Source organism: Mucor mucedo (assembly GCF_025094135.1).
Source record: "Mucor mucedo strain NRRL 3635 chromosome Unknown EV154scaffold_11, whole genome shotgun sequence".
Classification (NCBI taxonomy): domain Eukaryota; kingdom Fungi; phylum Mucoromycota; class Mucoromycetes; order Mucorales; family Mucoraceae; genus Mucor; species Mucor mucedo.
The window spans coordinates 372969-398895 of NW_026252295.1; the positions used below are offsets into that span (position 1 = coordinate 372969).

General features: G+C 37.0%; 9 protein-coding genes across 9 annotated transcripts; 4 read left to right on the forward strand and 5 right to left on the reverse strand.

Annotated features, from left to right (window-relative positions):
• Positions 1-3687: 3687 nt before the first annotated feature.
• Positions 3688-7434, reverse strand: EV154DRAFT_599321 (uncharacterized protein). Its single transcript, XM_051607106.1, has 10 exons — positions 7227-7434; positions 7124-7160; positions 7033-7058; positions 6782-6965; positions 6292-6722; positions 5406-6227; positions 5252-5348; positions 5145-5182; positions 4925-5084; positions 3688-4851 (listed from the first exon to the last, which is right to left on the reverse strand). The coding sequence occupies exons 1-10, from the start codon at positions 7363-7365 to the stop codon at positions 3771-3773; spliced, it is 3015 nt and encodes a 1004-aa protein (XP_051461830.1). The 5' UTR covers positions 7366-7434; the 3' UTR covers positions 3688-3770.
• Positions 7435-8885: 1451 nt separating this feature from the next.
• Positions 8886-9648, forward strand: EV154DRAFT_477541 (uncharacterized protein; the record flags this gene model as incomplete). Its single annotated transcript, XM_051598109.1, has 5 exons — positions 8886-8909; positions 8952-9166; positions 9335-9350; positions 9376-9450; positions 9580-9648. 5 exons carry the CDS (start codon positions 8886-8888, stop codon positions 9646-9648), a joined length of 399 nt encoding a protein of 132 aa, XP_051461831.1.
• A 388-nt stretch (positions 9649-10036) lies between these two features.
• Positions 10037-12379, forward strand: EV154DRAFT_495881 (major facilitator superfamily domain-containing protein). Its single transcript, XM_051600091.1, has 8 exons — positions 10037-10313; positions 10377-10460; positions 10533-10597; positions 10666-10822; positions 10887-10968; positions 11038-11511; positions 11561-11852; positions 11929-12379. Exons 1-8 carry the CDS (start codon positions 10132-10134, stop codon positions 12273-12275), a joined length of 1683 nt encoding a protein of 560 aa, XP_051461832.1. The 5' UTR covers positions 10037-10131; the 3' UTR covers positions 12276-12379.
• A 68-nt stretch (positions 12380-12447) lies between these two features.
• EV154DRAFT_599323 (kinase-like domain-containing protein) lies at positions 12448-13490 on the reverse strand (the record flags this gene model as incomplete). Its single annotated transcript, XM_051607107.1, has 2 exons — positions 12448-12890; positions 12947-13490. 2 exons carry the CDS (start codon positions 13488-13490, stop codon positions 12448-12450), a joined length of 987 nt encoding a protein of 328 aa, XP_051461833.1.
• A 610-nt stretch (positions 13491-14100) lies between these two features.
• EV154DRAFT_495883 (uncharacterized protein) lies at positions 14101-16819 on the reverse strand. The gene is made up of 11 exons (XM_051600092.1): positions 16700-16819; positions 16507-16619; positions 16318-16435; positions 16161-16235; positions 15828-16108; positions 15424-15766; positions 15262-15370; positions 15142-15200; positions 15016-15081; positions 14716-14964; positions 14101-14646 (listed from the first exon to the last, which is right to left on the reverse strand). Exons 1-11 carry the CDS (start codon positions 16740-16742, stop codon positions 14153-14155), a joined length of 1950 nt encoding a protein of 649 aa, XP_051461834.1. The 5' UTR covers positions 16743-16819; the 3' UTR covers positions 14101-14152.
• Positions 16820-17059: 240 nt separating this feature from the next.
• Positions 17060-17726, reverse strand: EV154DRAFT_559513 (uncharacterized protein; the record flags this gene model as incomplete). The annotated part of the gene is made up of 3 exons (XM_051605556.1): positions 17060-17125; positions 17340-17569; positions 17636-17726. 3 exons carry the CDS (start codon positions 17724-17726, stop codon positions 17060-17062), a joined length of 387 nt encoding a protein of 128 aa, XP_051461835.1.
• Positions 17727-18225: 499 nt separating this feature from the next.
• EV154DRAFT_542060 (glycoside hydrolase superfamily) lies at positions 18226-20499 on the forward strand. The gene is made up of 3 exons (XM_051604503.1): positions 18226-18548; positions 18629-18728; positions 18794-20499. The coding sequence occupies exons 1-3, from the start codon at positions 18277-18279 to the stop codon at positions 20474-20476; spliced, it is 2055 nt and encodes a 684-aa protein (XP_051461836.1). The 5' UTR covers positions 18226-18276; the 3' UTR covers positions 20477-20499.
• A 979-nt stretch (positions 20500-21478) lies between these two features.
• On the forward strand, positions 21479-21967 carry EV154DRAFT_495889 (uncharacterized protein). The gene has a single exon (XM_051600093.1). The coding sequence runs from the start codon at positions 21528-21530 to the stop codon at positions 21912-21914; it is 387 nt and encodes a 128-aa protein (XP_051461837.1). The 5' UTR covers positions 21479-21527; the 3' UTR covers positions 21915-21967.
• Positions 21920-24202, reverse strand: EV154DRAFT_436851 (kinase-like domain-containing protein). The gene is made up of 2 exons (XM_051596834.1): positions 23114-24202; positions 21920-23048 (listed from the first exon to the last, which is right to left on the reverse strand). The coding sequence occupies exons 1-2, from the start codon at positions 23802-23804 to the stop codon at positions 22054-22056; spliced, it is 1686 nt and encodes a 561-aa protein (XP_051461838.1). The 5' UTR covers positions 23805-24202; the 3' UTR covers positions 21920-22053.
• Between the last annotated feature and the right edge of the window lie 1725 nt (positions 24203-25927).

The following is a 25927-nucleotide window of genomic DNA, read 5'->3' on the forward strand; positions in this document are numbered from 1 at the left end:
TTTCCTTGAACTTGATACCCAAAGCTGAAGCAGATAAGATGGTGGAAGAAACCGTTGAACAAGTCACGAAGCAACTGAAATTAGAATCCGATGTTTTAGTTCAAGAAACTCGTCAAGAGCTGGATGCCCAATACAAATCCAATGAGCAAGAACTCTTGCGCGATATGATACCCAAAGCAGAGGCTGAAGCTTTATCCTTAGCCGCTGTTGCTCTCGCAAGTGAAAAGGTGAAACAGGAAGTCGAAACTACCTCTCTTAAGAGCATTTCTCCTCCTTCTGAAGAAATGATCACTAAAAAGGAAGCGGATCAGTTAGTTCAACTTGCTACAACTAATGAACAAGTCAAGGTTCAAAAAGCATTAGAAAAGCAAAAGGTCGACATCGAAGCTGCAACACTTGAAGTACATAAAAAGGAATTAGAAAAACAAAAGTTGGAGCTGGATGCGATCAAGAAGGACAAGTTGGAGAAGCACATTGCCGAGTTAGAACTTGTGAAGCAGGCAGAATTAGAAAAGCAAAAGCAGGAAATAGAGGCTGCTAAACAAGCCGAATTAGAAAAGCAAAAACAAGAAATTGAAGCTCTTACTCAAGCTGAATTAGAGAAGCAAAAACAAGATATCGAACTGATCAAGCAAGCTGAATTAGAAAAACAGAAACACGAAATCGAACTAATCAAGCAGGCAGAACTTGAAGAACAGAAGAAACAAATCGAGTTAATTAAACAAGCTGAGCTTGAAGAGCAAAAGAAACAAATAGAGCTTATCAAACAAGCTGAGCTGGAGGAGCAGAGAAAGGAATTCGAGTTAATTAAGCAAGCCGAATTGGAAAAGCAAAAGACTGAAATCGAATTGATCAAGCAAGCAGAGTTAGAGAAGCAAAAGTCCGAGATTGAGTTGATCAAACAAGCCGAATTGGAGGCTCAAAAGAAGGAATTGGAACAACAGAAGTTGGAAATCGAAGCTGCTACAAAGGCAGAATACGAAAAACAAATAGCTGAACTCCAATCTATTAAGCAATCCGAATTGGAACAACAAAAGAGTGAGGCACATGTTGCGAAATTGGCCGAGCTGGCTATTTTAGCAAAGACCATCGAAGCTTACAAGAAGGAATCCGAAGAGACTAATCAAAGAATGGTAACAATGCTCACAAAAGATAGTGCTGATGTGCTTGTAAAAAGAGCAATCGCTGATGCATTGGAAAAGGCTGAAAAGAGTCAAGCTGAAACCATGGCCGGTATGATGTCTAGAGAATATGCACTTGTTATGGTTAAAGACGAAGTAGCTAAAGCCCTGGATTTGGAAAGAAAGGAGGTTGCTCAACGTGAAGAAGAGGAATCTATTGAAATGATTTCCAAGGCTGAGGCCGAAGCTTTGGCAAAAGTTGCCGCTGCCGATGCTATTGTTAAGGAACGTCAAGCAATGGCTGCTCGTGAAAAGGAATTGGTTACTAAGGAAGAAGCTGAGATTTTGGCTGCTGCTGCTGCTCGTGAAGCTGTTGATAAAGAAAGAAATGAATCATTACTTGTATTAGCCAGAGAGAGAAAGATGTTACGTGAAAAAGAAGAACGTTTGATCTCCAGGGAAGAAGCAGAACAAAACGTCAAGGAGGCTGTTCGAATTGCGTTGGTTGAAAGCGAAAATAAAACTGTTCCTGAATTAACCACAACTACTCAGCTTAACATTGCATCTAATGGATCTTCAAGATTTTTGGAAAGCTCTAGTGAGAAACAAGACGAGTTGCCATCTCCTACTCTCGAAAGATCTGTCTCAACATCAAGATTGGCGCCACCTTCTCTCAATATATCCCCTGCTCCATCTATTTCTACACCTGCTTCCTCATCTAGCCGTAAGCTTCGATTATCAAACTCTGTTTCTTCTCTTCGCCTTGGGTCTGGAAAGAAAGAAAATACAGTCCAAAAGAATCAGCGACCTAGCACCGATAGTGCTACGCCTTCTAGTTTGTCATTTGGTAGCTTCCGTATCTTGGAAAACAGCAAGTATGGTTCTCGACTTCAATCCAAATCATCAATTAGTCTGAGAGATCTTTCCAACCGACAAGAATCAGTAGCCTCTATCTCAACACTATCTTCTGATGATGGTCACCAAAATCAAAACCGTACTCCTCTGCCTATGAACTCGGACGATAGTTTCCCTGGTTTCTCCAATGGTGGTACTGACATGTATGTTATATCGTCTATTACTCAAACTATGATCGGTGAGTGGATGTCCAAACATACTCGTCGTTATGTTGGTGGTGGTATCTCTGAAAACAAGCATCAAAGGTTCTTTTGGGTACATCCTTACACAAAAATTTTGTACTGGAGCTCTATTCGCCCTGGTGCAGAAGGAAATGAAGCTAAAACAAAGAGTGGTAAGTTCGGGAGATAACGTGAATTTTAAAGCAACATTTAGCTGATATTTATCTATTTTTTTGCTAGCTTTTATTGAATCTGTGTCAGCAGTTCCTAGTCATGATCATAGTGGTGCTTCGCCAATGAGTCTATTGATTCGCACTCCCAAAAGAGATCTTAAATTAACAGCACCTTCTCTTGAAAGACATGAGTTGTGGTTTAAGGTAATTTAACTTGAACGAAAGCAACATGTAACATACTAACACGTACCTCTCTTCTTTTATATACATGTATTAGTCCTTGTCATATTTACTAGGCAGACCTAATGAGGCTAACAACCAGTTAATTGAAGAACCAAGACTCACAACCGAAAGCAGTGCAGTTGAAAATGCCGGTCATCAACAAACAACACTTAGCTCAAAAGCATCAGAAAGAAGTATACCTCAAGCTCGCGACGTTGTCAATTATGATTCTGATGACTCTGACGATCTCGTCAATATCAGACAATGTTGTGATGGAAAACACGACTTATCCACTTTATCTAAAGGAAGTCATCATCATCATCATTCGTAAATATTTACCAATTCTCCTCGTAAAGAAAAACACCCCAAAACAAAATATATATTATTATAATTATTATATCCTTTACATTCTACAGTCTATTAAATTAAAATTGAGACAATTTTCAAAAAGTGAAGTAAAAATAAATCGAGTAGAAACAATATCAATTTCTAGACATATTAAATTACACGTCCAAATAGGGACCTTACTAGCATTTATCTCGCAACCTTAAAAGCAATTGAACCGAAGACCCTAGATTTTTTATTTTCAGTTAACGAAAGAGCTTCAAAAAGTTATTGCCTGAAGCAACATGCTTATCGTAATCGTGAGACGATGAAAATAATGTTTAACAACTCTATTAATAATCAATCAATATAAAGATAATATTGCTTATCTTTGTGATGTATTTATGCGGGAGCACGATATTCCTGCACTGGTGCATTCACTGCTAGACTCCGGCATTAGTAGGATATTTTGTTTCCTCGAAAAAAAAACCTCTTACAGGAGATAAAAATGGGTAGAGTAAAAAAAGAAAGATTGTAGAAGAATAGCTTCAGTTCAGCATTTCTGCCTTATCGTCCATAGAAAGAAACATCAGAGGAGAAAAGACATCCCATAGGTATGTTTAATATAGGTCAATATCAAATTCATTACAACATCGATGCCACCAAATAACTTTTTATTTACATAAAAGGAAAAAAAATGAATTTTTTCCCAAAAGGATTATTCAAAAAAGAACGAATGATTTTCTTTATTATGTAAATTTTTAAATAAAAGTCAAGCATAGGAATAGATCAACTATCCTTCTCTCTTGATCGTATTTACAGAAAAGATAAAAACTTATAATTGTGTTATCTTTTTAACGCTGGTTGGTTTGATAATTTGCATCTTGCTGATAGTTTTTAGCTCTTCCTTGGCCCGTATACGCATTAACTGGGTTACGAATGTACTGGTTATAGTTATCTAATACGGTGTGATTTGGTGCGGATTGATAGGGTTGTTGTTGAGCTTTATAAATATTTGCCATTTCAATCGCACTTGAGCTATTTAGATTTTGTGGATTGTGAGTACGATATGCTTGACCAGCAACGAAGTATTCCATATCTTGTGTCATTTTTGGTTCATGGGTTTGTTGATAATAGGAGGACGAAAAGTCTTCTTCGGTTTGCATTCTGACTGACGTTGAATCAACAAGTGGTCTTTTTGCAGAATACAAATCATTGTGATTTGGAGTGGATTTGAAGGACAGTCGATTGCTCAACCGTTTTAAAGGATTGATACTATTATTGGGTCCCGCCGCAAAATTATTTGCATAATAATTGGTTTTGGTTGGCTCCACGACATTCAAGCTTTCTTCATCTTCGTTAAACTTATACATTCCCTTGACACCCTCTGTGGAATCATCCAGCTCAAGGTCCTTTTCGCCAACACTTTGGAACTGTAATTCACCTCCTGTTGCATTTTTTAACTGAATCACTGATACATGACGTACACTTTTTTGCCGTGTCATGCGACTCATAAATGGTTTCTTTTCTGTCTTTCCACCACCGTAAAGTTTGGGGAGTAAATGGCGCACACTTTCATGAACCATGGGTATAGGCAATTCCGCGAAAAAGGCTGGATCACCAAACCGAAAGCCGATCGAGTTCTTGGTGTTCTTTTTATCATGATTGCCAGCCTTATGGTCACTTCCGCCATGATAAGCATCGATTTTAGGTTGATAGTAGTAGACGCGATGATCGAACCTGCGGCTGCAAATAATTTTAAAAAGAATGGTAACAATGGGTAAAGGTGCAACTGCAAAGGAGGCAATACGGGCACTCTTCAAGCTCAGCACACCAAACATAACAACTTGAAATAACACAGCAGACACAAGTAGACGGTTAAATAACAGACGCCAAATCTGGCCTCCTGTTTCAACATTAGTCACATAGACATACCTAGACGTATTTTAAAAAAAAGTATTGTTTAGTATTTCCTAACAGTAGACTACTTTAATTTTCTGCTAATTACATGAGGAGGTATTTAAAGACCATGGTGGCCAATAAAAAGTACATCATTGTAAAAGGAAGAACCAAAGGAGCAATAACAGAATAAACAAGGCCGACTGTAAAAAAGAACAACAAAACATTGTAAAACAATGGGAAGTCAAAAGCAGTAGGACGAGTGAATTCTAAGAAGATGATAATATTAACTCAACATAAGAAAAACCAAAAAAAATTGCTTATTTTACCTTGTAATTGACGAGGACTCGGTCTAGTAAATAACTTTCTGTTTTTTATGAAATAATGTGTTAGTTATTACAAAATTGAGGGCAAATTATTGTTAAACTATATATACCTCAAAGTGACAGTCAAAAGTACGGCCACCTGGGCTAAATCAACAATGACACCAAGACCTTTTAATGAAACATAGTTTACCCAATAGGTCGAAACATCTGCAACAAAAGAAAAAGGTTATTTTCGTCATCTATTCATGTTTCTTTGATATTTACCACTAAGATTTTTTGCAACTTGAGTTAAATTACCGCTCATTGTTGTAAAAAACTGATGAGCCGTCAAGGTGGTTCCACTCTGAACTGCTTCATTAATTTCTGAATACACGGCAATCAAAGTTGAGGATACGGTAAAGACCAATAAATTGTTGATGATGAAAAAGACAAACAATTTCGCCAACACTTGTCGATCTAAACTTGTACCTGTCATATAGCCTTGTTGTTGCGACATAAATCTAAGAATTTTGGGTAAAATAAAAAAAAAGATTGCCATAACAATAGGAGTAAACCAAGAGCTCACTAAAGACACAAATGTGGGATGATTTTTCATGAAAATTTTGGAATTGGGAAAAAGTCTGAAAAGCTCCTTGACGTTGGAAGAAGCTGAGAGAAAACTGGATGGGATAAACCAAAAGAAGACAAATCCATAGAAAATAAAAGAAGCAATCAGTCTTTTTGATCTTCGAAGATGTTCATTCATGGCCAGGTTAGACCAGATGATATCTTTTGGTTGTGGTGAAAGCTCGATGGTAGGTTTCGGTCCTTCGCTTAGAATTTTTGGTAAGTTCAATAATGGTGAAGAGGAAGAAGCAAGATGTTTTGCATTTGCATGAGCCCAAGCTACTTTATCATAAGATATCCAGCCGTAATTAGTTTTTTTGCTAGACGAGATATGTGAGCGAGCAACGGTGATTTTCTCTTGTAATTCTTGAACGCGTTCTGAGTAGTAACTAATGGCGTCCACCTTTTGTCCACCACAGCAACCAAAGAAACTCGATCCGACTCTCATCAATGGCCTTTTACCTTGTACAACCTTGCCATCTGAGTGTTTTTGTGTAAGCAAGAAAAATAAAAATGACATTTATAAATAGGTATAAAAGTTTACCTTTTAGATGATTTGACAAAATAATTTCTAATTTCCGCACAGCTTCTTCATGTTCTTCTACATAACCGGCAAGCTCGGTGTTTTGTGTACCTATACAAATTTGCTGCGCAGGATACTTTAATCCCATACGATTGACCCAATCCGCCAACGCTTTATCGGATCTCATAGACACAGGCACATTGAAAATCATCAAGGTACGAGCATGCATAGAATTTTGATAATCTTCGCTTTCGAAATACTCTTGACGAAATTTGACATAATCAACATAAAAACGCCAGAGAAAGACATACATAACAATTGAAAAAATCCATGTACCACCGGCATGACACCAATACCACATCAAGTCACCATTGGAATAATGAAATTTACCGTCGTAATAATTAATGGTGGAAATCGACAGAAATTCTACACCAGGAGAAGGTGGCCATTCACTGTATACATAAAAAATAAGCTATCGATGAACCTGATTTAAAAATAGATATTTTTCTACCCTGTTTTTGATGTGGCCACAATATTAATTGGGATAATAATGCAAACACCTACAAAGGTCATTACGTAAAGCATACGTCGAATCATTCGAATAAATTTGATAAAAAATGTGGCATCGAATCCAATTTTCTCAATCAAGACAGAGTCTGGTGTGTGCATTACTGGTTTAAACCAATCAAAAAATCCTACAATTACAAACTGTTACCTTCTGCAAAAGAGTGTGGCTAATATTGCTAGTACTGTAACACATACCATGTCCTAATGTCGGTGGCTGCTTACTATATTATGATTGATGCTTAGTTTAGTAATTAAGGGAAACAATAAAAAAAAAGGCTAAACATACGTTTTCGTTGCATATTTATATTTAGGTGCGTATACAACTAGTAAGGGTCGATTATGTGAGTGAGTATAATGCATGTAAATTGTATTAGAAAAAATCATCATACGAGAGTTGTTTGGTCTTAAGATATTGAATAGACAGAGCACACCCACTGCAATTGCAGCATTGATCCCCAACTGTGTCCCCATGCCAGTCAAAGATAACTGTGAGTCTTCTATATTATTACTCGTTGTTGTGCTACTCATTTAAAATATAAAGAGAAAAAATTGAAGGAAAGAAGAAAAAAAAAGTCAAGGGAGTTGTTTTTTATAAACTAATAATTGGGGAGATAGAAGGGGTACAAAGGAAAATTATCGTTATTGTAATTATTTAAGGTGAAAGAAAAAAAAAACGTTGATTCAAATAGTGCCAGTGTAACGTTTTTAAAGACACAATAGTTTTTCTATGTCGTGCAAATTAAATGTATCTGGAAAGGGTACATACAGTAATTTGTGTTTAAAATTCGAGATTTTCAAAAATAGAAATCAAACCTTTTTTTGCTACCAAAAATGATTTTTATTTATTGGCGCAGCAGTGACTTTGAATCTTGAGCTGTTTTGCATATTTTGGAAACAGAACTAAAACAGCATCTCTTTCATTTAAATGTCTAATATATATTGTGATTCTCTTGGAGACAGAAAGGCCTCACAGCAGCTGCTTTATGATTATAAGGTCTTCGCCAATGAGTCTATAACCAGTGGCATTCCTTTATTGGAAAAGCCTTGTGCTATCAACAAGAGTTCTTGCTGACGCTGTTGGGGACTCAGAGTGTCGGTTTATCCCCTCCAAAATTTCTAGAAGAAGGGGATACAAAACCCAGGCCGAAGGCAAACTCCAAAGACCATGGTTAAAATTAAAGTACGCGTTATATTTATTTGAATCTTCAATTTTTAAATTATCATCCAGAGAACATGGTGAAACTGGAGTCGGCACGCGTTAGTTCCAAGTCCAGTTCTAAAAAAGAAATCGATATTACAATTATAAGGATGATTATAAGTCTAATTTGTGTAATAGTATCCAGCAAGTATATCTTCGTCCGTGTGGAAGTACAAGACGCTCATTGGGGTTAAAATAGCCACCGATACGTTGACTAGTATGACCATAGTTCTCAAAGTTTTAAACAGATTATCTGACTCTGTTTTGTAGCGAAAAGTCCTGTAAGAAGAAAGTGGCCAGGGTTTATGACATACTACGGTTGATAAAGGAGCCGACCTCATAGTTGTCAATAACTGGACAATTAACAACTTTGAACATTCAGAGAAAGATTGGCAACTTTGTAAACAGAATTCCCGGTCTTTACTTCCTCTTCTTATTTATCATTGTTTTTGTACAAAAAGGTCTCTCTCCTTTATTTTTTCCGTCATTAAAGTAGATACCAATTTGGGGGTCACAACAAACGTGAATAATACCAAAGATGAGCTATATGCATATCCATATGCATACAAGGACGATATGCATACGCATATAAGGACCATAAATACACAAAAGTATAAAAAAAAAAACATTATCTACTACGAAAACCTATCAAAACCATATTAAGCAGCAATTCACTTTGAAAGGATTTAGTTACAAGAGTCTCTTCATGAAGTTCGAGTACACAGACTGAAAGAGCGATTAAACACTATTTCGAGACATTGAGGACTTTGGTAAATTTGGCCCAGTTGTACTATGCCTAGATCAGACGTGGGGAATTACGAGATCTGTTCTCAGATTTAACACCTCTACTATGCCATTTATTATAGTAGAAAAGGTGTGTTAAAAGTGATTTTATACTCCTGTATCTTTAAACCAGTCTCACTTTGAAAAGCTAAAAGTATTTAAAATAGTGTTTCTCCTTATCGTATCAATTGGTCTACTGATACTAGTTTTCTTTAGTGACATTCCATCTCAAATGTGTACCGATACCGACAAGTATTTGTTTTCTCCCATTCGAGTTGATTACACTGTTTGCTTGAGAAACATCGAAGCCGTCGTCATTAAATTTAAGTCATTTGATGCAAATGACAGGTTAGTAGAACTTGATGAGGCTAAATTGGGGGAATTCTCGAAGAGGCTGGTTCATAAAGAATAGCCACAGCAAAGAGCGAGAAATAGTTCTATACTTTCATCATGTACATTAATGGTATGTGATACATACAATGGTAGGCTACTCTTCTACTTTGACTAACAATGTAGATGTGTACTAGATAAAGTAAGGTGACAGACAATATAGTTAGAACCAGATCGGTACCATCATGTTATTTACATTTGTGAATATGCAGTTCTTTCCGGAAAAAGTTACATCTTTCAAAGTAAAATAGACTCTTCAAATAAATTAGCAACCGGTATTTTTCTCTTTACTCTTGGGTTTTAGTTCCAGCGTTGGGGAGGATGGATGACAAAAACAATAAGACTAAGCGTATAAGATGTTAATCATAAAGGGCGTTATAATATTGATAGGATATGTCACACGTTTTAAGCTGACGGGTGTCCATGTAGCAGACACATGAGTCTGGGGAAAGCGTCAATAGAAATAACAACCATCCTTCTTATGATCATTAAACTTTCAAATGATGATGCCAAATTATTAGCACCCAATTAGCTTCTTATGAGACATACATATAATTACAGACATTCTTTTTCTGAAAATAATCTTTGATTAATCTGGAAAACCAATGTTTTATCTAAAGTTCATTTTCGCTCCGCAATTATGGTGTTAAAACTGTGATTGTGTTCCTGAATTTTTGCAATAAAAAGCAGTAACAATTAACAATAAGTGTTCAAAATTTATCCAAAAAGGTTATTAGTTGGTCCGAGTTGTCGGTGGATAGCTGGTGATGTAACATTAAAATTGGATTCCGTTTATTGGCTCCGAATCATGAAGACCGATACAGCATTAAAAAAAAAAAAAAAAGATTTATATTTCTTCTCCTTTTTTTTTAAAAAAAAAAAATTATCCCCGGCACACCCCAAAAAAAAGGAGCCTCGCTTAGATGACTCACGAAGCTTCACCATTGTTGAGAGACGAGGGACCAGCCTATCAATCCAGTAACTCTAATGCACCCAGTTTAAGTTCAGTCGTATCGACAAGTGGCGAAATTGACACCACCAAAGCAAACGATGCATTATTAAAAAAGAGATTGAATGGTGCTTCAATTTACGCTGTCTTTTCTGGGTATGTATTGTCTCCCCATTAAAATTTCTTTATTTAATCTAACCTGATGATTTTATTTTCAAGTATCTGGATTGCTGTTATTTTATCCTCTTTAGATTCTTCAATTGTTGCCACTATTTATCCTCAAATTGGTACGGAGTTCAAAAGGTAACAGAAAAGAAGATATAAAAAATAAAGCTTAATTCCTTAACGTTTTTCCCGATAAACATAAAAAAAAAGATCAAATGAAATTGTTTGGATTGCAACATCGTACATGTTAAGTTTCACAGCATTACAGCCATTATGTAAGCCGATACAAAAATATGAGCAGATAAGAGTATTCTAATGCGTGTTTTGTTTTGAAAAAAATTAGATGGCCGTATCTCGGACGTATTTGGTCGCAAGTCCTCTATGCTTTTCGCTAGTTCAGTTTTCTTTATTGGCTCATTACTTTGCGGTGCTGCCACTAATTTATGGGCTTTAGTAATAGCTCGTGCTATTGCAGGTATAGGCGGCGGAGGTATTAATTGGTATGTAATTGTTCTTAAAAAAAAGGAATGACTCATGATGAAACTAACCTATAATAACAACTAGTTTAACAACTGTCATTACTGCGGATCTTGTACCATTGAGAGAAAGAGGCAAATTTCAAGGTTATGGCAATATTGCCTATGCTGTAAAGATTTTTCCATTGCTAAAACATTATTCTGTCGTACAACGTGATACTAAAACATTTCTTTAATAGGTTGGTTCTGTGTTGGGCGCTCCCTTGGGCGGATTTATCACTGACAGTTTGGGATGGCGCTTCTGTTTCTTTATCAATTTACCCCTCCTTGTTGTTACCATTTATGTAGCCACCAAACTCTTAACCAACTATAACTTGGAAGAAAATACCAGTGGGGAGACGTTATCGGAGCGTTTGAAAAAGATTGATTATGCTGGTGCCATTACCATTGTTTTAGCTGTCATTTGCTTCTTGATGGCTACTTCTTTGGGTGGTAACATCATGCCTTGGTCTGCACCTATTGTCCTTGGATGCTTTTCCAGCGCAGTTGTGCTCGCCATTGCTTTCTGTATCATTGAGGCTAAATATGCTATCCATCCATTGATGCCCTGGGACATTATCTCGAGTCGTACTCCCTTGGCTTGCTCATCTGCTAATTTATGGTGTGTCATGGCTACCACTTCTCTGATTTACATTACTCCCTTATTTTATCAAGTATGTTATTGTTTTTGTTTATCTTTTTTTTATTGACAGGTGAATATAGGCTTTATTAGGTTATAGTCCATCTACCGCTGGTGTTTATATCATGCCCAAGGTAGCTTCTGTCTCTTTCGGATCTGTCATGTCTGGTATTTACATGTCAAAAACCGGTGAATATCGCAAAATTACTATTGTGGGTTCTTTGATGGCTTTTATTTCGATGGCTGGTTACAGTATGTGGACACCTAGCACACCTTATTATTTCCAATTCTTTTGTTTATTAATTGACGGATTGTCACTTGGTGTTGTTATCACTACCACACTTATTGCAATGCATTCCTGTGTGGACCCATCTGGTAAGAGGAGGAGAGAGATAAAATAAGTTTTTTTTTTTTTTTTTTAGTATACTGATTGTTATGAAAATATAAATAGAAATTGCGACGATTACATCCATGTCGTACTTGTTCCGGTCCATCGGTGGCGTTGTTGGTATTTCATTAACGTCGGCTATTTTCCAAGGCGTGGTGAAACAAATTTTACAAGAAAAGATTACGGGACCTGATGCAGCTCTGTATATTGAGATTGCGCGTAAATCGATGACAGAAGTACGCGAACTTTTACCAGATGATGTGCTGACCATTGTGTTGGATGCCTATCAAAAGGGATTACGATATACCTTTACGGCCTGTGCGGGACTTGCTGGTCTTTCCTTCTTCAGTACCTTCTTTATTGAAAGCTTTGATCTTTCACGCAGAGTCCCCATTCAAAAGAAGAAGTAACAAACAAATAGAATATTCTACTTGTTTTACTTTTATGCCGTTTTTTCTTTTTAAATACAAATAAAAAAATTTGCCCCATTGTTTCTTATTGTTGTTATCATAAATTAAATGTTTTATTTTTATTTTATATTAAAATAGAGAGTAATTTTTTCTTTCTTTGCATCTATCAGTGTTAATTATCTATAAAACCACCCACATACTGTAGCATGGTTTGGGCTACTGAGTCTGTATGGGCCATGTTGCAGTGTGAATTTTTAAAGTCCTCTTCTTGTAGTGTTGGTGGTGGTGCATGATAATGCTGCTGCTGTTGTGGAACTACGAACGATTGGCACTTTAGGATACGATGGCGTAACTCCCGCAGTGAAATACGTTTAACTGGATTCAGACAAAAGATCCGTAACAGGATCCGTTCCAATTCGTCTGAAATGCAAGGCAAGATGGTACGAAAGAAATGTCGTGGATTGCGTACATAGTTGGCAAACGCTGCATTGCGTGTGTGGGCCTGCTTCCATGGGTTTCTGCCTGCTGTCAAGTTGATCAGAATAATTCCTAAGCTCCATATATCATTTTTCTGTGTATTGTAACCCTTGATTCTAGTTGAACCTCCTTGACATTCTAAATTAAAATTTTAGCACAGAAAGGTACATTTTTGGTTAAAGTATATAATTTACCTGGAGAAAAATAAAAGGTAGATCCGCATCCGAATTCGTTAGAAACGTGATCCAAAGTGGCCAAACCAAAATCTGCTAATTTGACTTGCAATTTGGATCCAAGCATGATATTTTCAGGCTTTAGGTCACGATGTGAGATATGATGCTCATGGCAATAATGAACTGCATCCAGTATTTGTAGAAATATGTGACGAATGGCCTGGTTATTACCCACAATGTTATTATGAGGCCGAGTGATGGCAGAGAATAAATCACCCTCTGGTGTGTATTCAATCACCATAAATGTTTTTTCAGCTTCAAATACAACCTTTTCGAATTTGAGAATGTTGGGATGTCCTGAGAGATAGGCATGGACATCGACTTCTTTATAGCTGATATGAAGATGTGTGAGCAGTTTGACTGCATAATGCTTTCGACTGTAGACATGACGACCTAGATAAACAACACCGTAAGCACCAACACCAAGAATTGAGACCAATTGAATGGTTTGCATATCAATCATGGTGTATAGTAAGCTTTTAGCATCAAATGAATGATTTGACATTTTTGTCATGTTTGTAAAATAAAAAACAAAAGGAATAATAATAAAAGAACAGCCCTTCATTTTTCTTTTTAGTCTTTTTAGAAATTTATTCCTATTTTCTTAATTAGGATTGATGAATCTATAATTGGATAAGTTTATGTTGGATAACCGTCGTAAACTGATGCCATCATGATGATTAAGCTTTGTGTTTTTGAAAACATTACGCCCCCTTTATTATACAACTTTTTTTATAATTTGCATGGCAACTTTTTTTTTTTTTTTGTACTCAAGACCCAAAACCTTAAACGCTTCTCCCCTTTATCTTTTGCCGTTTTTGTCTCGTGGACTCACAAACAGTTTAATATACCTTAGACACGTCTTTTTGAAAGATCATAAAAAAAAGGGGGGGTGTGGATGGGTTGCAGTTGTTTAAAAACTGCTGATCATTATATCTCTTTGTTATTTCGGGCCATGAAAATGGGTCAATAAACAAAAAACAACAACAACAAAATTGCATTGACAAAGCAGACATTCCATAAAGATATATATATAAAAAAAATAGGAGGATTTTGTTTATTTCTCTAAACCAAGGAGACGAGATCTTTTTGAGGAGACATAACTCAAGTTTTTCTTTTTTTTTTTTTTTTATTATTATTAATTTTTTTTATTTTTTTATATATAAATCACTCTGCAATTTCACCATCTTCTAAGGCGTCTTCAACCGGTTGAGGTCTCTCAAGATGATCGGTTACAATGGTAGTTTCTTGTACAACTTGTTCAACCAACTCTTTCGGTGATTCTGGAGGAGGAGGAGGGGATTGTGACTTTATTGATTTCACCTCTCCTTCTTCCTCACTATCAACACCTAATCTCGACGACATGGTATCGTTTTCTAATTCAGCATGCACTTTTGGCGCGGTTTCCGGTACAACGGCTGTTTCTGCTACTGCTGTCACTGTTGTTGGTGGTGGAGGTGGAGGGGCTGCGGTTGTTATTGTTGGTACTGCATCCGATGTATCAACTGCAGCCACAGGAGTTTCTTCATGTTTAATGACGGCTATTTCGGGGGTTTGGAGAACAGGTTCATGGCTGCTATTACTATTGTTGTTGATGTTGTTGCTAGTGGTGCTGGTAGTAGTGTAATTAGTAGGTTCAGGAGAAGGTGATCTCTCTTTATCTATAAAAGGTCATGATCAATGTTCTCTCCCTCTTTCTCCCCCTGTGTATGATTACAATAAATATTTACCTGCCATGACGATATCCTCATCTTGTTCCAACTTGATAGGTTCATCATTCAGTGCATCAGCAATTTCATCTTCTTCCTCTTGTGACATTTTTATATCCATGGGTGATCCTTCTTTTGAATCGGTATCTTCATCCTCGTTGTAGTTTCTTTCGTGCCCACTTACCACATTGCCTCCTGCTCCTTGTGCCTCGCCTTCATCTGAGTCGTAATATTCATTATCAGGCACAATACGACGATCCCAGCAGTTTTCTAGAAGGCCCGGTTAGCTATAAATTAACAAAGTACATATGAGATACATACGTGTGAATCTGTCATCAGGGTCTTGCTCATCTTCATCTTCAGACATATCATGATCGCGTGGAACCTCTAATACAAATAAATTTAAGTGGCTATCTAGTGATTTTTTAAAAGCCAAGAATAATTTACCTTGCATTTGAACACTGGGAGCAAACAATGTTCTTGAAAGATTCTCAAAAACTTGGGTTCTGTATAGAATCGTTAAAGAGAGACCCTTATCACTAAAAATAATGAAAGAACTCCACTTACTTTATCTTTTCCAGATAATCGGGTGTATTTAAATTTTCCATGTTACTAGGGCGAACATCCAGTTTGTAATCAGGACCAAAATATTCATAGTAATCGTTATAAGGCATATCTACAAAACAGAGTTAAAACCATTCACTTTTGTGTGTCAACATTTTTCCTTACCAGGCCCAATATCTTCGCCTACAACCACACCGGTTTCGTAAGCCCATGTTCTAGCCACGTTTCTCATGGTATATCCACCGCCACCCAAAACCAAGGTGGGCAAGTTGAACTTCTTGACAAACTTTACACAATTTGCATGTCCCTTCATGGACAGATTGAAGCAACCCAATTTATCACCACTCAGTGAATCACCACCACATTGTAGCACAACAGCAGCTGGTCTATACCATTCCATGACTTTTTCAATCACAGGCTCAAAAGTAGATTGATAACTGTCATCATCGATACCGTCTCTCAGAGGCACATTGACACTATAATATTTTCCTTTTTGCACACCCACGTCCTACGAGTGAAGTTTAATACAGATTTGGGAGTTGCGGAAAGAAGGGGATGTTTTGCATTACCTTTAATTCACCGGTGCCTGGAAAGAATTCACCGTATTTATGGAAACTGACGGTCATGACACGATCTGTGGTATAAAAGGCTTCTTCCACACCATCACCATGATGCACATCAATATCGATATATAACACACGGGCGTAATAACGCAAGAGTTCGAGGATACCCAAGACAATATCATTGACGTAACAAAAGCCAGATGCTTCGGATTTTTTGGCGTGATGGAGTCCACCAGCCCAATTGATAGCAATATCACACAAGCCGCGATTTAATCTGGCAGCACCCTCTACATATTTGTTGTTAGTTACATGGTGATGTCTCTCTTCATTGTTATTTACCCATGGATCCACCCGCACTCAGACCACAGTATTCAAACAATCCTTCGAAAACAGGAGAATCATCACCCACATTGACTAATTAGAAAAATAAGTATGTGTGTCAATCGTGAGAGTGTAGAGGGGGGAATATGCGTGTTGCGTAAGATAAAAGAATTACATTTAGCTTGTTCTTTTTGAAACTGTTCCATGTTCTCAGGAGTAACGCGAGATAAGAAATCAATGTAATCGTCTGTATGAAATTGGGTCATCTCCCATTTGTTTGCAGGTTTGGCTCTCTACGTGACATAAATTTTAGAAAACAGACGTATACAATTTTGGGAAGAAAGAAAAACCGACAGAGACTTACGTAGATTTCCATTTTCTTATAAAGACCGTAATTCATGACCAAACCATGACACATTCTAATACGATGAGGACGCATGGGATGTCCAGGTCCGTAATGATAATTGCCCACATTGGCTACAAGAGGAAATACAAGAGTTATTGATAAGAATTCTGTTCTATTTGCTGCAAAAAGAAAGAGGGTGATTGTTGCTTACCATCATAGAAATAACAAACACGCTTCTTGCTTTCCGAAGGCATCTTTTTTTTTTTTCAACAATTGATTTCTTGTAAAAAAAAAAAAAAAGAAATGAGGAGAGAAAGAGAGAGAGGGGGACTGAAATCAAAAACCCACAAGCCGGACCGGCAATTGCGACGACTTACAAAATCTGAGTTTGACATTCTGTTCAAACCTAATAATCTGGTAATTCTATGTACCGGAAAGCGCTGCATATGTTGATGAATGTTTTACCTATGTGTATCATTAATCAGGACATCAGTAAATGAAGGTTGAATTCAAATGTGATGAATTGGAAAAAATAAGTTAGAGCCTTTATTATACAGATAGAATGGAACCTCTAAGTTTCCTCTTCAAAGAAAGGGAGCTCCTCATGATTCTTAATACTACATCCAACCATCAGAACCTACACTATCAGCGTTAAATATTTTTCTAATTGACTTGATTAAATTAATAAATGACATGTTCAGGAAAAATGCCTTACTGAAAGTTGCTAGATTTTTTAAAAACAAAAGATTCACTGTAATATTTACTTGCATTGAAGCATGATCGCATAGAATATTAAATTTATTAAAACAAAGTAATTATTGTTCCTGGTGCCTCACTTCCTATACACTTACATAGAAAGGGCATGATGGAGATCCGGTAGAGACATGTGCTCTTTCTTTGCTATAGACTCCTTCTCCCGTGCATTTTATACACATCTTGGGATCATCACCGGCGACAACCTCTGGTTTATTGTGAGTCGCTTGCTTTTTCGTTTTCTGTTTGAAAAGCTCTTGATATAATCTGTTTCTGCTTGGCTTTCTTTTTCTAACCCGTGTAATATGACCAGTTTCTTGACCAGATTCTAAAAGAAAGAAAAAAGGTGGTAAGCACTGTTACCAAAAGATTTATATACTGAACCACGTAGTACCTTTTTCCTTGTCTTCGTCTTTCTCCCTTGCCTGGATCCGTTTCTTCATCATTCGACTCAATCTGTTTTTGCGAGTTTTTTTAGGGCTCATATTTTAAAAAAGCTTTCACACGTTTAACTTTAAAATGAAAAAAAAAACCTATGAAAATATTGGTTTATCACGTTTTTTTTATTTTTCTGTAAAGCTGATGTATTCCTTTGAATCTTTACAAACGGATCAATTTTCAAAAATAATTTATATTACCACAATTTTATGTCTTGGCTAGTCATCCGCAAAGATGCAACTCAAGTTACTTAAGATGAAAATTCATATAGCGTGTTATAACCTGCTTAAAATGATAAGTTCATTTGTTATTGCTTCTATTTTTGATGATCAAATCAATAATTTTATTATCAAAAAGATACGAAGTGATATAAAATATATAAATCAAGTGTTTCAATGAGGAAGTTTATCTATATATAAGGGGCATGGAATTAATTGAGACAATCCAGATTTTACAGGACACTTTTTTAATCCATGCACACACCAAACAAGTAAAAACTCCGCCTTCATGCTAAATAAATAAAAGACCAACTTATCTCCCCTTATTTTTTTTTTACCTTCATTCAAAAATATTCTCACACAAAGAAAAAAAAAAGCAATGGAATTAAACGGACGTTGGTTTACAGACACAAAGACAAAGCAAACGCTACTTTTTAAAGGCGTGAATGTAGGAGGAGGAACCAAGTTACCAGTAGGCATATCTTCTCATGACCGACAAGGTTATTGGGTTGATTACGATCGACACATTTCGTTTGTAGGAAGACCCTTTCCTCTCGAAGAAGCCGATGAGCATTTACAAAGACTGGTTAACTTGGGTTTTGACTTGCTTCGATTTATCATTACTTGGGAAGCGGTGGAACACGAGGGACCGTAAAGTATAATAGCTTATTTCAACAATCAAGTTTATTCTTGCTAATTTTTTTTTTTTTATATATCATCATTTGCCAAAGTGGTATCTATGATGAAGCTTATCTTGATTATGTTGTTCAGATTTTAAAGAAATGTCAGGAGTATCAATTACGTGTGTATATTGATCCACATCAAGATAGCGTAAGACCATACTATATTGGATATAATAATTTAAATAAAAAACTTAACCCTGCCTCCTCCGTTAGTGGTCTCGTCATTGTGGTGGAAGTGGTCATCCGGGATGGACCCTCACTTTAGCTGGATTAAACCCACTTGCGTTCCCAGACACCAACGCTGCCATTGTTCACAATCTGTACCCTGAACCATCCGATTTCCCCAAAATGATTTGGAACACCAATTATCAAAAGCTCGCAGCTTCCACACTATTCACATTATTTTTTGCAGGAAAGACATTTGCACCTCAATGCAAGGTCAATGGGATACATGTACAAGACTATTTACAGCAACATTATTATGATTGTTTTAAAAGAGTGGCAACAAAGATTCATGAACAGGGATTGGAAAATACGGTGGTCATCGGGTATGACACCATGAACGAACCAGGTCATGGTTACCTAGGCAACCCAGATATCACGCATCTTTCCACCAACGACACGGATTTTAAAATGGGGTTAATGCCTACCGCTTTTCAAGGCATGTTATTGGGTTCGGGGATACCTACCACGGTGGAAAACTGGGAGTTCAAATGGAACGGACCTAAAAAAACCGGTAAAATCTTGGTAGATCCACAAGGTACTGTTGCTTGGTTGGATCAGACCCAATTAGATGCAGCCTGTCTTACGTTTGGTTGGAAACGAGAGTGGCCTGCAGGCTGTATTTGGGCTTTACATGGTGTTTGGGATAAATCCACCCACAAGGTTTTATTGCCTCATTATTTCGCTACAGAGCCAAAGTTGGGGACCCCCACGGAATATATGCCGTATTGGATCGATTATTTGATGACATATGCTGAGTGTATTCGAAGTGTACATTGGGATGCCATTATGTTTGTACAATCGCCCATCTTGGCTATTCCGCCCAAATTACCTGCTTCTCTTAAACGATTAGTGTATGCACCTCATTGGTATGATGGTTTGACATTGGTGAAAAAGAAGTGGTGTAACTACAATGTAGATTTCATTAATTTACAACGAGGCAAATATGGTACTGGCCCACTTCGCTTTGTGCGTGCTTTAAGACTCGGGGAGAAATCGATTCGACAATGTTTCGTGGACCAATTAAAGACGATGAAGGGGGAGGGGCTAGAGCAAATTGGTGAATATCCTTGTATCCTGGGAGAAATTGGAATACCTTATGATATGGAGGTCAGCACGTCTAGTATTTGGAATTGGTGTGCCTCATTTTTCACAAGTAGCGAAAATATATCCATTGGAGATCCTAATTCTTCTCAAACCAGAGCCATGGATGCCAGTATCAATGCACTGGAACAAAACTTGCTAAATTACTCATTATGGACGTATATGCCTGATAATAGTGCGCAGTGGGGCGATGAATGGAACGGTGAAGATCTTAGTATTTGGCAATATTCATTTGACAGGCTGTCGAATGTTCGTGATATCCCTAGTTTGCATCGTCCTCATCCTCGCATTACATCTGGTATTCCCTCCAAAATCGACTTTGTGTCACCTTCCACTAGTACACCCGCCTCATTCCAATACACCATGCAGCACGATATCCATGCCGAGGGACCCACTGAAATCTATGTTCCCTCTTGCCATTTCCCTCCTTCCTCTGTCGACGTCACTGTTACAGATGGAACTTGGGAAATGGAGCTAATTAATGAGGCTTATTGGGTACTGCGTTGGTCTATGGAGATGCATGGTGAAGCAACCTTAATTTTAAAGGGTATTACTTTTGTCCAACAATAAAAAACGCACATTTTTTTATTTTTAGCTTGTCTCCATGGCAACTCGATTGAAAGTCCGAAATGAGAGTATAAATAGTAAAAAAGAAAAAAAAAAGAAAAGAAAAAATCATCCCTTTTTTTCTACTTATTTTTTTTTTTCTCCAAATTTTTTTTTTCTGAAGATTTTTCTCAGATAAAAAAAAGGACCCAATATATATCTATAACCAAGTTTTTCTTTTTTATTTTTAAAAAAGAAAAAGCTTAAAAAGAAAGAAAGCCAACTTACTTTAGAGTTGACCCTTTTTATTCAAGAGAAAAAAAGGGCTATTCTAACAAAAAGAACATTTCATCTAAACAAGTGTTAAAAGTACCAACTCAAACTCTTCAGAATGAACACTACTACTCCAACCAACCAACGCAACGGCATCAGCCAACTCATGCAACATATGGGCTTGCCGACACTTCGTCTCCACGGGTTTCCCAGAGAAAGTTAATTTCTCGTCGCACTACGAAACCTCTTACTGGACCTTATCATAAGCCTTTATTTACCCCTCTTCTCCTTCCCACCACCACCAATAGCAGCTTTGACTCTACTTCCATGGCAATCACTTCTTCTCCTCCCCCACCACCTCCCCCACCTCCACCCGTATCCACTCCCTCTCTTATTATGGAAGATGACGAAATCTTTGCCGAATTCGATCTCTTTACCCAATCCCCTCAATTCTTATCCTCCCCTCCTCCTTCTCCCTCACCAGACAATGATGATCATGATTTTGACTTTGGTGATTTCCCTTTATTTTAATTCAATTTTTTTTTTTTTTTTTTTTTATATAGCTTAATAAAAAAATATGTTTTTTTTTTAATTCTTTGATTCTGCTGCTGTATTATTTTTTGCGGCAAGGGGCGAAATATATAAAGAAACTGACATGAAAAAAAGATGTGACTCTAAAATGACGAAGATATGTATGACGTACGTTTTTTTTTAGACATTATAAAAATAACACTAGTAGAGAAAATATATAAATAAATCTTTACACTTCTTTTTTCTTCACAAAAATATATAAAAAAAAAAAATGTCATTTCGCCCGCCTCGTTCTTTGCCTATTCTTACGCTTTTCCACAATGTAAAGTCCGATAGGTCAAAGGCAGCATTAACGATGCTCCAAAACAAACAAAAGAACGTGCAAGGAGAAGAAAAGTACCGTATTGATGTCATGAATGCAGAATCACCTACGGACACGCAGTTGAAGCAAATCGCGGGGTTTCTGAAATCACCTACGCCATGGAAAGAGATGCTTGTGGTGGAGGACGTGGGGAATGCACAGGATGCCCTTCACCTATTGAAGGAAAAACCGGATGTATTACGCTGTCCCATTTTGGTGGATTGGGAAAAAGGAACAGCCGCTGTGGGTGCTAGTACTTTGGAAGCTTTAGAAAAGATCATTGATGCGCGCAAATAAATAAATAAAATAAAAAAAAGAAGAAGATTTATTATGATATATATATAAAATTATGTACATTTAAGATAGATGGTTGGTTTGTTGATTGGGGGATATACAATTGAAAAGAGAGGAAAAGGGAATATAATTTTTTTTTTTTTTACTTCTTGTGTGATTTCAAAAGATGACGCTTCTTTTTAGGCTCAGGGACAGTAATGGTAGCAGCATCAGAGGCATCTTCAGAAAGAGAAGGAGGAGCAATATCCAGCACAATAATATTACAGGCTTCTTTGACCTCAGGTCTTGGTTCAACCATGAGATGATGTGCGTGAGATAATTCGGGGGAATCGTGTGTACAGAACGGAATATTCTTTACCCAATCATCATTAAGCACATCAGACAAGGAACATCGCTCAGCAGGGTTAGGGTTCAAAATACGACTGATGATCGGTCTGGATTCACGAGGCAACATCTTGAATAATTTCTCGGCGCCCAGTGAAGAAGGCGTCACAAAGTTCTTATAAGATTGATCCTTTTCGGGTCGAGGTAAACGCCAAGGGAATCTTCGAATTGACATACAGATAAAGACAATAGCACAAGACCAAAGATCGGTTAAACGTGCATCATAATCTGGCTCTGTGAATTGTTCAGGTGCAATATAAGGATCAGAACCACAAATGCCTTTACTCTTATGAACTCGCGTTTCATGAGGGTACTTGTTCACTACTGCACAACCAAAATCAATAATCTTGACAATTCCACGTTCATCCAACACCATATTATCCAGCTTAAGATCACGATGTGCTAAACCCATTTGTTGCATATACTCTACACCGTTTAATAACTGACGCCAGCAACAAGCAACCTCTTCACGTGACATTTGACCACTCATCACAATATTGAATAAATCATTGGGTGCGAATTCCATAATCTCATAAAAATTATGACCTTCTTGAATAATGTCTAGTGTCTCAATGACGTTGACATGATGTAAAGTAGACCCAATACAGAATTCGGCCGTCACTTTCTTTACGTACTCCTTCTCGGGTTCATTGGGGGATCGCTTTCGGAACTGTTTGACGGCAAATGTCTTGCTGTCGTTACTTCTTCTGATCAATCTAACTGAACCACCTGCTCCTTTACCCACAAATCGGCCTTTTAAAAAGTTGTTAGTAAGCAAATCATCATAAATTATATATATATTTTTTTTTTTAACTCACCCCATTTGCCGTATTTGCCTTCTAAATCTCGGTTAAATTCATTGGCAAAGGAAATTTCACTAGAACTCTTGGTCAATGTAGGCTTCTTCTTTTCCTTCTTCTTATCTGATTTGAAAAACTTTTTGAGGTCATGAAGGATAGTGTCCTTCTTTTCTAAATGATGGAAATGGGTATGATGGTATTCCTTATTGTATTGAGGACGCTTAAAGACGAATTGAGAAGGTGTAGTGGGTCTAGCATGCAAGGAAGACTGTGATGCAGATGCGGATGTTGATAAGAAACTGGCGGAAGGGGCACTACCAGACGAAAGGGTATCTTCGTTATCGTCCGAATGAGAGTGAGTGCCGGTCTCGGCCTGGGCATTAGTATTGGTGGCGGTGGCAGTGGTACTACCAGTAGCAGTAGCACTGTGTTGGGGTGATAATGAAGGCGGTGTGTGAACTGCTGTGGGAGGTAATGAAGGAGAAGGAAATCCAACGGAGGATGTATCGGATCCATATTCATACTTGGGATAGTGAGGTGTTAATAAAGGTGTACCAGGCCTTGAAACATCGGGAGTCACGTTTTCAAATTGATGAATAGCATGCTTGTTTTGAAATATTTTGGCTGGTGCATGGAAATCAACATTATAAAGTTTATCCTGGAATTCTTTTTGGTTCTTATTTGTTGTCAACTGAGAAGTGTCCATCATTTTGTTACTATGGGGAATGTGGTATTAAAAAAAAAAGTGTATGTAAAAGAAGAAGAAAAGGATAAATGATTTGTAAATAAAAAAAAAAAAAATCCCTTTTTATAATTTGGGGCCCACGCAGGTCAACCTCTTTTAGGAAATAGTATCAAAGCCGACTTTTGGTACACCGCGTTTTTCGTTTTTATTATTTATCCTCACCAGAATGTGATATTCCATCATTGGAGCGTCTTGACGTAAACGTACCTGTTCTCTATTAAAAAAGAAAAAAAAATGGCATCAGCTTTTTTCTTTTTCTTCTTATTGTAGTTGGTTCTAAAACAATAAAAAAAAAAAAGAAGCTGCTGCGGACTATTCGGATAATTAAGGAAACGTCATGGTGGTAAAGATAGATCCGAAAGAAAAAAAAAAAAAAAAAAATAGAATATTTAAAGTGTGAGTGTGTGTGCACCCAAATGGAAATAAGCACCCGAAGAGGACCGAGAGTAAACCCGCATTTCTACATTGACAGAAACTTTTAGGGTTCTCCTTAATGTTTATTATTTATACACATATATTTACAATCTCGACCTTCCTTTTGTTACTATATTTATACATCTAGTCAAATTATAAGGGTCTGGGCACAAGCATTTTTTATACTTTCTCTCTCTCACTCGCTGTGGAATTATTAATCAATGCAGATCAGATGCTGGTATCATTATAATAAAAGCGCGTGTAACAAGACTCCATTTTGATTCATAATCAAATCGGGTATTGGAATTTTGGTTTATTTTATCGCTACTTTCTACTATTACACCTCCTTTTTTTTTTATCCACACACACGCACACACATAGCATTACACCTCCTTTATATTTGTTATCTTTTCATAGTAAGTCGCCACTGAGGGGTGATGGCCCTTTTTTTTTTTTTAATCCCTACAGCGCATGGAAACTTATTGGCAACCGCTCTTTAATTGAGACCCAGAATAAGCAGAGCTGTACAACCGGGATCTACATGCATTGATTGACATTTTGGGAGGGAAACATATAAAAAGCTATGTATTTTCCCCCAACTTACCATTTAAAATCGACGGGGGTTGCATTAAACACAATATGAACAAGAATTTTTTTTTTAAATCATAATTTATTTATGCAGCCTTCTGATACCCATGGGACCCAATTTCATTATAAATCAGATGGAGCAGAATTTTATTTTTTCTGAAAACTAGTTTATTTATGAATTTATTAATCCAAAATGCCCAAGAAACACAATAGTAACAAGGACGTCACTCAAAAGGTGGATAAGAATCGTCCCAAGTCTAAATCTGAAAAGAAGGAAGAACAAAAGAAGCATAAACTTGCCGTAAGTTAAAACTGTTTAGTTTAGATCATTTTTTTCTCTCTCACTCATGACCAAAAAATATAGAAAAATGAGAAAGTCGCCATGGCCAAAAAAGGTTTTCAAACCAGTGGAAACTAAATTTTTTGTACATATTGTAAATAATAATAAAATTTTCATTATTTTTGAATGAGCTCATCTGTATGCATGATTCATTATTTCACTATCAACTGCCTACAGCCAAAAAAAAAAAAAAAAGAGAAGCATGAATTCATATGGGAAAAAGTCATGTATTTTCGGCACCTCCCCTTTTTTTCATGGATCATTGTTCCCCCGAACTTTTTCCTTGTAACACCCTTCTACTTTAGCTTATTAATAAGAAGGGTTCATTTCACAGAAAAACGTGGGCAAAAAGAATGGTCGGTCAGACATAATCACATATATTCACGCTAGATTTTTCTCGGATGACATGTTCTTTTCGGCCCACCATTCATCCGGACGGCAACCAACACCTATTGATAGGCCCCTTATGTAAGGGCCAAGTGACACTCGGCACCTATTGGCGAAAAAAAAAAAAATTATTCTGGACAAACATCATTTTTAGTCAACGTGGCAATCCTGATAGATTCTTTGTTTTTTTTTCAGGAACATGTACTCGTTTCAAGAACTATAAAGTGTCAGAGAATCAGCATAAAAAACAAAAAAGAAGCTGCCGCAGTAGTTGGCAGACATACAAGGGGAATCTAGATCCAATCCCTTGCTGACTTTATTATTATCGCGATTTGGGAGAAATCGTTTTTTTTTTATA